The 12,071-nt window shown below is 31.1% G+C and overlaps 1 protein-coding gene across 2 annotated transcripts; it reads left to right on the top strand.

Annotated features, from left to right (window-relative positions):
* The first annotated feature begins 1,313 nt into the window (after positions 1–1,313).
* Positions 1,314–12,063, top strand: LOC149486409 (cytoglobin-like). 2 transcript variants are annotated; one of them, XM_089698056.1, is made up of 4 exons: positions 1,314–1,502; positions 9,485–9,645; positions 10,824–11,049; positions 11,803–12,063. In XM_089698056.1, the coding sequence occupies exons 2-4, from the start codon at positions 9,491–9,493 to the stop codon at positions 11,941–11,943; spliced, it is 522 nt and encodes a 173-aa protein (XP_089554182.1). In that variant the 5' UTR covers positions 1,314–1,502; positions 9,485–9,490; the 3' UTR covers positions 11,944–12,063. The 2 variants fall into 2 exon arrangements, with proteins under 2 accessions (XP_089554182.1, XP_089554181.1); XM_089698055.1 differs by lacking the exon at positions 1,314–1,502 and adding an exon at positions 8,322–8,450.
* The last annotated feature ends 8 nt before the right edge of the window (positions 12,064–12,071 follow it).

Raw genomic sequence — 12,071 nt, 5'->3', positions numbered from 1 at the left:
AATTGACATTTTATAAACAACGAGTGTACGACGTACATCTTCTTAATATATATAAATCTCGTGTCACAATGTTTGGCCTCAATGGACTCCTAAACCACTTAACCGATTATAATAAAATTCGCACACCATGTGCAGTTCGATCCATCTTGAGAGATAGGATAGTTTAAACATGTAGGTACCACGGGCGAAGCCGGGGCGTACCGCTAGTAATTTAATAAAAAGATAGAGATATAGGTAGAGCATCTTTTAGTTTTAAGAAATAATTTTCATAATAATATGGTATAACTTAAAATAAATCAAATCTATTTACAAAGATGGTTCTGAATAAAAATAAATTTTAATAGTGTATAATACATAGTTTTAAGTTTCAACAATGCTATATGTGACAATTTTGTCATAGTATAACGAAACACTGGGTTGAGTTGTTTCTATGAATGTAATCCATACTAATATTATAAATGCGAAAGTAACTCTGTCTGTCTGTCTGTTACTCAATCACGCCTAAACTACTGAACCAATTTGCATGAAATTTGGTGTGGAGATATTTTGATACCCGAGAAAGGACATAGGCTACCTTTTATTGCGAAATATGTACCACGGGCGAAGCCGAGTCGGACCACTAGTATCAAAATATATGCTTAAGTAAAATTATTACTTACCAAGTAAAATTGTCTCAATAAAAAAAAACTGTTCCCTTCTTTAAATACATGATTTAATATGCACACAATAAAACAATAAAGAGCGTATGTGCATAATGTTGTGAAATTAGCCGTAACAATCCATATCGAGCGTAAAGTTATGCGTAAAAACGTGCGAATTTGTTGCTTTCGCGTAAAATGAGTTATGGATTATAATATTGTTAAGAATAAAAGAAGATAAATAATATAGTTAGTAGGAAGCATAGCTTCATAGACATCTTGCCACCTGATTTAAATAAATATATCAAACGGGGTAAATTTAATTGATAAAAAGGTGTATTTCGTAGTTACTGATTTTATGCAGTAAAAAATGCAATATAACAAAAACAGTAATTAAACCAGATTAGTGGCAAAAAACTATGAATACCACATTGCGATTACGAATTTGAGTGTTAATTTCAAAATATAATTGAAATATCATCTTTGTATTATATCCAAGTTACAAAGTTACATACAGTTCGTCGTATTTTTTTTTCGTTATAGTTTTCAGCTAATGTACCTAATCCTATAATGAAATAAATGAAGGCATATTATACAGCTGAGGACTGCAAGGCATTTTAGTTATTACCATCCCTAGGGCTCAGAGGGCGGGGGTGTAAACAACTGAAAACCACGAGTTAGTACCGACCATAACTTTGAATACAGCGCACGTATTTCCCGCCAAAGAAATAAAAAACGCGGGAAAGTTTAACGAGATTTTCTAATTCATTATGAAAAATGGAGTGTGATCATTGTTTTACATGTAAATAGTTCTAATGAGTTATTGTATTTTGAAGAGGATTGTAAAATAGTGCATATGTAAAGGTATGTTTCGTTGAACCGATAATACCTATGATGTTAGTTTTTTGCACCTTGTCCTTCGCTGTAATGCGAAATACATTTTCTATTTTGTCTGGTTTAGAGAGCCACTAATCGATAGCTTGCTTTAATATTATCTACACTATGATTATTATTTCACGGTACAAAATATTTTGTGTTATTTCTTCTAACATAAAGTGAATAAAATTTGTCCTTATTCTGTGCGTTAAGCTTTGCATAAGTAGCTGTTACACTCATTGTTTTAATTTTTATTTGAAACACCAATGATTCGTTAATAAATAGGTACTTATTACGTTAAATAAGAATACATTCAATTATATAAGTAAACAAACCTTATCGTAGAGTCTGCAAAAAGTCTATAAATTGAATTAATATTATTACTTCAGTCTTTAATCTAATCATATCGCCAAATATCTTTTTTATCCAATACATTTATTGATTGACGTACGAATCAAATAACAAACGTTGTTTTCATTTAACTATCAACACAGTCTGAGTATTTGGAAATAAAACATTATTATGATAAATAATTATCATCAATTGATGTTTTTGCTCCAAGGTTAAATCGAGATAAAATATTTACACGTAGACATATAAAAAACTGCCATACCGAATTCATTATTTGATTTTTCAATTTAAAAATATTAAAACGGAATAGGTGATAATTGTTCAGCGACTTGTTTGTGTTATAACATTGACGTCTTTCAAACAAACATAGAGCATTCAAAATTACGTAGGTATTTTATAAAGAAACGTATCTGTTTCTTTATAATATCTGCTTCTTTATAGCTATCTAGCTACTACCTAAAAGTATTAAAAAATATAATTGAGTTAGTTACTAAAAAATCATCAACAGCCATCTTTTACTATAATACTCGTTTAGACAAATATAGAGAACCAGAAATAAAATTTGAATACTTAATTAAATTCTGTGCTGGCTATTTACATACCAAATTTTAAGCATAATATAAATACCAGTTACGCGCAATATCAATCGTTTCATCAATAATACGCTAAAATATTGTATGAAGAGTGTAATATCAAGTTAACATTATAATAATTGATGAAATATCTAATTATTTGCTAATTACCCTCATTATTAGAAGCGCGTGTCGTCGTAAGTTCACGTTTAAAAATAAACATCACTATAGTAAATGTTCTCAGGAAATGCATACAAACAGTGTGATAATGAGCTTTTACTAAATCAGGCACACTTCTTGAACTCTATATCTTCTCTTGTATCGGCTTTTCGGTAATATTTCAAAAGAAAAATAATTATCTGTTCTAAGTTTAATATTTTACAGCATATTCAAAAGCAAAATGATGTCGATAAAAACATTTCAGGCAGTTCGAGAAGTGTGCCTGATTTGGTAAAAGCTAATTTTCAGACTGTTTGTATGCATTTCCTGAGAACATTTACTATGGTGGTGTTTATTTTTTTTACACCATATGAAAGTAGAGATTTCAATGAATAAAAGGCACCCCAAGTTTTTGAAAAAAGCTGATATTTTGACGGGTGACTTTTCGATTGAAAATTAGGTTGTTTTTTTGGTATTAATTCAAAATAAGGCGAAAAAATAAATATTTTCAATCAAATAAATTACAGTGTATTTGGGACATAATAAAGTAAGTTTCCACCAAATTTCGTAGAAAAAAAATAAATTTTGAAGTAGATAGAAATAAAAGACCAAAATCTTGGTTTTTTGAATTTTTACCTAAATTTTTAGGTTATGTGAAAAAATTGTGAATACAAAAAATGTAGAACTTTTAATTACCTACAACTTTGCAATTGAACTTTTTTCTATAGGACTTGTAGTTTTGTCGGAAATCGAGAGAAACCATTTTTTTCTCTTAAAAGCTCCCCCCTCCCGCTTCCCGAACTCGGATTGACCGTAATTTATTTTTCCTTACATTTTTATCATATTCCCCTCCTTTTCTAATGGGTTTCATCCGACTGCGATTTTTTTTTGTTTCAAAAATTATCTACTCTAGTCTAGTTGGTCTTAGCGAGATAATATAGGTAGCCTATAGCCTACCTCGATGAATGGGCTAACTAACTAACAACGAAATAATTTTTCAAATCGGACCAGATATCAGCGCGTTCAAACAACATAGATTCGGATAATGTTGTTTATTAACAGACATCTAATACAAAGTGAGTGTAAGAAGAGTTGGAGATTCGGAACTTTTTCTTTTTTAAATAAGCTTCCTAAAATATATTTTAATTATCAGCAGCATGTTTGTTCCCACTGCAGGGAGACAGGTTTCCTGTGTGGTTTCAAGCCATAATACACCACACATGTCGTTGAACTTTTGATTCTTGGACATGCCGGTTTCCTAAAAAAACATTCTTCGTGGTTTCGTTATGATATAGATGATGTGTATATTAAGAAATGATAATGTTATTAGGTACTTTTATATTTTGAATTCATTTTTATTCACCTGTTCCTTTTCTACTTAATGTGTTCGTCAAACAGACAACGCTTTATTGAACCTGTTTTCACCTGTTTGAACTTTGAATGTTAGATATTGTAACCGTTACTCACCAATTTATTTAGCTTAGTTTATTTGTATGACAAAATGTTTAATTTAATGATTTTACATTTCTATCATAAGCATATTGCAAGAATCTGCAAAATGCAAATGCCGCAACGCTCTACCTACGTGTTTAAAGAAAATTTTTGGTTCTTAAATCTAATTTCATATTTATAATCTAATATAAAGTAAATCTATATAAATAGTCGAATAAATAGTAATCATTGTGGAAAGTATGTCTAGAATTTATTCAAAAAATCATCATAAACATAATATATTTTATGTAACCTCTATAAAGAAAAATACTTCTATCAGACGGAGGCCTAACCTCGTAATGAGTGCTTCATCTCTTTATATTTACATTTCGAGCCCCGACAGCTGTTGCATTAGCATACACGGAGTCTGAATACTAAATCTGTTATTTGCTTAGAGAAAACGCGACGGGAATTTCGCTTTTATACGCGCGAGACATCAGTAACAATATTGCTACAGTTTATGGAAAATAGTAAATGTTTAAAAAACGTAAAAAACCCGCTTTAATAGGATATATTTATTATATGTACTTAAAAAAAGGTTTAATAGGTTAAACGTAACAAATTGTTGTATTGTCACCGAGCCGTGATAAGTGTATTGAATTAAAGTCAGTCAAATCGACTCCAAAGAGTCGGTTGTATATAAACATAAAGGCGAAGCAAATACATATAAACGTGGAGTACAAGAGATGAGTAAACAATCCATTTAATTGAAACTTATCAACTGATTAGCATATAAAGTGGATTAGTAGCTACGATCAGATAAACGGTAGTTAATCACATATATAAGGCACATAATTAAGGCAATTTATTATTGACATTCGTAATTAGATTAATATTTGATTGGGATCGTACAATGCAAAAAAACTATACAGCTATTTTAATTGGTTTACATTCATGTTAATGTTAATTACATGCATTTTCACAGTCTTAATCTTTAAAATCAATCTAGTAGATAATGGAATAAAATATATTTTCTCACTGTTAAAGCTTTTTCGAAGTTTCATACACTAACTCATAATTAGTTGATAAACTCACTTCCGTAAACTACTAAACTAAACTACTATGTTAACAATGTACTGAGTAATACAATGTTTACTGAAAGCACTCATAACATTCTCCGTAAAGGGAAGTTGAAATTTTAAACCAGCTGTAAACGGCTGCAATTAACAAACCCATCATGAACTGACATTTATAATTAACTTGTTTGCATTTCACATAGGAACTCGTTAGGCTAGGAACTTAAATAGATATGGGTGCTTGTAACTTTTGGGTAAAATATATAGTAATTTAATACCTTGTAATATTAAATTAAACTAACTCTTTAGTATTGCAAATGAATAAGAAGAGTGAGATAAAAATATAACTATCTACATCTCTATTCTAAGACTCTTATAGGTAAATACGGGTAAATACGACTATACTCTATGTATACTATATGACTCTATTAGGTTTAACTATGTGACGTTTCATTTAATAAATTACTAATAGCATTTTCCATATTATACATATTATATTTTTATATCAATAAAGATGACAAAACAATATTGAATATACAGCGAGCGAAATCACAGTCGTTAAAATAAACTGAACAGTAGCATGTTTGAAAGCCAATTACGTACAACAATGTGTGTCAAATTAAGGCGAGTAAATATATTCACGGTATTATTTACCGCTTGAGTGTATAATGGCTCATATCCATGTGGTACTTTAAGCCTTATTACCACTAATACAATTACAGATTAATTTTACGTTGAGACAAGAATAAATTGTTTGTCATTTATGTCCCACAGTGTACTACGATAATTTATTGTAAAGTAAAATAGACATAATTTAAGCTATTTGTATAGTTGGGTTTCATTCAATTGTAATCGTTGTAAGATTAGGCATAAAGAATATTAGTCGTTTTCTAAACCCAGGGTAAATCTGACCTTATAAAACAATAAAAATGGTGGTATGGTTGCTGGGTGTAATATGATGTAGGTAGCCATAGTATATATTTTCGCTAGATACCGTCCTGACTTTACATGTAGAGCTGCATGTTTACTGTAGAGAGACCAGTCCCTCACAAATAGCTGATATTATGTTAGACGTGAGTTTCCCTCCATTATGATTTTAAAATTTTATCTACAAAATGTTAAAACCTAAAATACAATACTTAACATGAAATAATTTTTCGTAGATCTTTAAGTAATATCTGACATAATCTCTATCTTATATCTTCTTATATATAAAAATGAATCACAAAATGTGTTGGTAAGCGCATAACTCGAGAACGGCTGAACCGATTTCGATAATTCTTTTTTTATTATATTCCTTGAAGTACGAGGATGGTTCTTATGTAGAGAAAACGTAAACATGTACCACGGGCGAAGCCGGGGCAGACCGCTAGTATTATATAAAAATGAAACCCTGATGAGAGCGTGTAGATCATTGTGGGTATTTAAGTAGGTACCTATTGTGTGTGAGAAAATACTTAATACTCGCGTACACTATAACTAGTAGGTATTTGTTTAGATAAATAGTGAATGTCCTTACGATCAATTATTGTGAATAAAATTATCCTATTAATAACATTCACATTCACATTTTTTATGATGGTAATTGATAACATCATATATTTGCTACGTAGGTATTTGGTTCTCAATACTTTTCCGAATTTTAAGACGTAATTTAATGAGGAACAATGATATTGATTTGTTTCGGAACATTCCTTAAAGTATAGTGCATAATATGAATTACGTAGGTACATAGGTATACTTTTAAGTAGGTACTTACCTACTTCTTGTTTAAACGTTCTATAATCTATAGTCAACATAGTGATACCTACACCCAGCCTTATATTCACAAATGCAAATGAACCATTACACAAGTCCTCGTATTAAATTGTCATACCTCCGTAATGCCTATATGGAGTAATGCGTGGGTGAGACTAATGTTCAATTGACATAAAACGTTACCACGTTTCTGGGTTAACATTATTATCGATGTTCCTGTTATCTGCGTTCAATCAATTTTCAATTAGTTAGCCTACGCACGAGACCGATTTATGGCGAACATTTACTAATTTGTGATTTTATAGGAATGAAAAGGTCAAGAGAGTAAGAAGTATGTCCTCTTATCAGAATGTGTAAATTATAAAATCAATTTACTTTCGAATTGAAACAAAAGAAAATCATGTGTTGCTTTAATAGAGTTTTCCATCCGTCTCTAACGCTCGACTTTTTGTTTCAGACTGTTCAGTATCACATCAGAACTGAAAGACTTATTTTCATTTCATAGTTTGCTTTTAATTTTATCTGCTAATATGTACCTGGTAATGCAAAGTAAAGTTATAAATAGAATCGCTTTTATCGTGTTGTAAGTAAAAGTAAATATGTTACTTTTCTGCAAACTATAAAAATAATCTTTTCAAAATAACCTATCAAGTTAAGAATACATAATTTGTGCAAAGATGGTTGTTATCTGAAGTCATTAACCTGCCACCTAGAATTATACTATATAAGAAATAATATCGATATTTTCAGAAACATGCATGCTACTCATGTGATTGCCAGTATCTTTATTATCTTTGCAAATAAAAGTGGCATGCTACAGCCCATTTCCCGGCTGATGAAGTTGGATTATCTTACGTCTTTTAAGTTTTAAATACAATTCTTGTTTTGGAAAATTGAATTTTGATTGATTCAACTATAATTTTGTAAATGCCTTCATATCTCGGTTCTGTAGATTGTTTTATATTTGATAAGATATTTGTACAAGAAAATTGATTGTAATAAAATTAATTTTCAACTAAACCGTTCGTATTATTTTTTTATATTTTTTAAAGCTTTTTTTCTATATTATGGTGTTCAATAAAGTTTTTTTTACAAAACCAACTGCTCTCTATGAGAGTCAAGAATTGGTAGTGAAATAGATAATTTATTTGAAATTGATTTCATAATATGACTTAGTTACGTACGCAGTTTAAAATCATTGAAAACTGCGACTAAAGCTTAAAAACGATTTCAATTATACTTGATAAGGAAAACATATTTGGTCATCCTAATACATACCTACCTACAGAATTATACAATTTACGAAACGAGCAAGCCGCAATCTTATCGGCCAGTCAAAACAAACTCAAATAAAATTAATTCCCAATGAGTAAGTAACCTATCAGCTGATTATTTTGCAACTTTATTTATTCAAGACAGTTCAAACATTCGATAAGACTGAAACACCAGAGAGGCTTTTCATGTTTTTCAGTCGGTAATTCTTTACCACCTGGTGCAGTTGTTATATCATGTTATTTTTCTACCTTTGTTCAACATTTGTATTGCTTTCCGCTTTTGTTATTTTGAAGAAGATTATAAAAGGACAGAAGGTAAATTGCGTAGGTCTCGGTGTGCTTTGAATTCGTAATTTGATATTATTACTGCTAAATGAGTTTCTTTAAAAAATATCCTTGTATTTAAGTATATTCAATTTGAGGTACAATTACGTATCTTATCTTTAAGGTTTGTTTAAATTAAACATAGTTGATTTATTAAACGTTCGCTACGAGTTCAGTCCGTAGATACCTACCCACCATTTTCTTTTATGTATTTGCTTGTTAATGTGATTTTAACAAAGTGATGCGAGATTGTTAATTGGATTCTATTACATAAAATCAATTTACCTACAAAGCGAGAACAATTAACACTAATTAAGTGGTATTAGCAAACTGTCGTAGCACTCGACACTACACCGCATACTAGGTACCTACTGTTTGTAGAGCTACGCTAAAACTTTATATATGAATACGTTGCATAAGTAATCTGCTAATGCTTAATATGCTTATCTTTTCATGCTGGAAAATATTTATTTGTAATGAAATTAAGTGTTTTTGCAGTATAATACATTTACGTTTTTTACATTGCAAAAATATTTACCTAATATGTATTTTTCTAACATGCATTAACATAAAGCTTGTTAAACTCTATCACTTCCTCGGTGTATTAAAATTGATAGTGTTTTATCCTAACACGTAGCCAATATATACCTTACATCTAAAAAACGTTTCGGTCATTAGGTTCAAAATATTTAATTACTAATAAGTACCTTCCTCTAGAGTCTAGGCTCTACACATTATTTCAATATATGTAACTAACTGTGCCCCGCAGTTCCACCCGCATTGCTCCGCTCTTGTTGGTCTTAGCGTGATGATATATAGCCTATAACTACTGCCTTGATAAATGGTCTATACACACCGAAATAATTTTTCAAATTGGACCAGTAGTTCCTGAGATTAGCGCGTTCAAACAAACAAACAAGCTCTTCAGCTTTATAATATTAGTTATAGATAAGCTGCAAATATTAATGTGTACCTACATATTATTCAAAATATATCAAGAGCTATAAACCACTTCTATCGCACAGTTTACAATGGGTGGCTGGTTGAGCTACCTATGGTGGGGGGGCGACCCAGACGTTGCTCACCCAGTGTCTGGCCTCACCAAGAGAGAAGTATACGCAGTACAGAAGTCCTGGGCACCAGTATACGCTGACTCTATGGCTAATGGAACGGAGCTGTTAAAACGGTAATTGCCTTATGTTGATAACGATATCTTTTTTGTTTTGTGATATTCACTTTTTTGATATTTACATACGAATGTAGGTAGATTGAAAATCTAGTACTTAATGAGCCCTCTTCACAATGGGTAGCGTTAGCCCAACAAATGATCGTCGATGTTTGCCGTCATTACGGCGATTATGAAAAAAACATCTACTACGGCCAAACTACGGCCGATCGTAGACTTTAGCCGTAAGCCCGTAGGCTTTAGCCCTCTACACAATCAGGATTGCCTCTACTCGCCCAATGCTGCACATTGTGAAGGGGGCCCATAATAGTTTATATCAAAAATAGGTATGTTGCGAAATTTAAAATATTGTATGAAAGTTATGAAACGTTAGTAAGCCTATAAGTAATAGTTTTCAGCACGCCAAATTTTCTCTTATTGATATTCAGAATTTTCAAGTTTTGGAAAAAGTTCTATGCATATTCCTAATACTTAATATGTACTTAACTAGATACACTTCGCAAAAAAGTTCAGCGAAATATGAACTCAAATAATATTAGGTAGGTACCTACAATGAAAATAAATAACCTAGCTCGCTAGTATAACCAAATTATAATATGGAAAACACAATAAAATATTCAATAGGTAGGTACCTATACTGTACCGTCGCTATTTCACTTTTAGAATACAGAATATTATAGGTATATACCTACTTATACCACAGACTAATAATAATATACTACGTATACAACTTATACCAACATACTTCTTCACGGTAAAATCCTCCACTGAACACCTTCAAGTATCTACACATTAAATTCTAAGCACGAAGCCGCTCCCTTGATCTTCACAAATTCATGTCTATATTTTCTTACCTACCTATAGCGCAGCGTGCTTCAGCCGAAAGATGCCTCAAATATTGAGATGTACCTATAGGTGTAAACTTACCACGATTATTTCGTTGCCAGGACTGAGAATATTATTATATTTCGCTTACAAAAAAACACTTTTCTTCATCTTACAAATACAACATGAAAACTGAAACGTTCAGTAGTTAGTATCAAACTTATTATTTAGGAGAATTATCTATTAAAAAGAGCAAAATATTATGAAATATTAATTAAGATAAAACTTCTAAGATAACCTTTATTAATTACGATAACCTACTCAAAGTTAATATTTACTCGTCTATATTCCAGATTATTCCGATCATATCCAGAAACGAAAGAATTCTTCAAAATGGTCAAGAAATCGTCAGAAGAGGAATATCCTCAAAATCCTCAATTCAAGGCGCATGTAGTCAATCTAATGGCTTCATTAAATATGGCAGTAATTAATTTGAACCAGCCAGAGGTTGTGGCGGCCATGATGAATAAGCTCGGAGAGTCGCACGGCAGGAGAAAAATAGAGCAGAGACATTTCCATGTAAGATTTAACATTAACTTTTTTTTATATGACAGTACCTACTTTAGATTTCTAGAATATTTTGTTATCAGCTGATGTTATCTTGTAAAATGTAAAGTTTAAAGCGGGATAGTGAAATAAACTATGTATATTATCGCAATTTTTATAACACACCATTCCCACTAATGACTAAACGTTGTTTTACATCGCAAAAATTAGGTTAGATTTTTTTTAAGAATATTATTATTATTATAATACTATACAGGGTGTCCCACTGACGGTATACTAAGCTCAAAGGAGGTTATAGTTTTGCATACGCTGAGTTCGTAAAAAATACTTTAAAAAATTCCAGACGCATTTTTTTTTCAAATAGATGAATTCTTAAAACTCTATGTGTACACCCATAACAAGCAACCCGCCCAGCTTTGCCACCCGCACGTGAGCTATCTTTTAAAATTATGTTTTCATAGACAAAACGCTCACATTACCGAAGCGGTATATGTCGGCTGCGCGAAGCTAGAGGAGAAAACATGGATTTTAAGGAAAAATTTAGCAAACAATTTTGAACGTAATTTTGTTGTTTAAGTATTTTTTACGTGATCAGTGTATGCAAAACTACAAATCCCTTCGCGCTTAGTATACCGATAGTGGGACACCCTGTATATTTCTTTAAAAAAATCTCGTTTGAATCCTATAAAACTTAAAATCAAGGTAGATTACCATAATGGAAAAACGAAGACTGCTTTTACTAATATTAAATACATTTTTTTACAGGATTTAAAAGACGTCATAGTGAAAATGTTCATAGAAGTCTTGAAACTTGACAACGCTACGCTAGGCGCGTGGGGCAAGACGGTTGAATTCTGGTACAAACACATATTTGAGACTCTTGGAACCAAAGGGGAAAGCAGATAACGGAGTTAAATTTAATTATACATTTTATATGTCTCGTTATTATATAGCTAGTCTATTACAATTTTATGATATTGTACGTATGTTCGTAAGTTTTAAATAAATGATATAGTGAATTGTGCAGTTGTAGA

The sequence above is a fragment of the Colias philodice genome, chromosome 8 (genome assembly GCF_061535455.1).
Source record: "Colias philodice isolate Cphi_HAF_F1 chromosome 8, ilColPhil1 Martin Lab GWU primary, whole genome shotgun sequence".
NCBI classification, from domain to species: Eukaryota; Metazoa; Arthropoda; class Insecta; order Lepidoptera; family Pieridae; genus Colias; species Colias philodice.
Note: the sequence above shows the minus strand (reverse complement) of the source record. Positions and strands in the feature narration are given on the sequence as shown.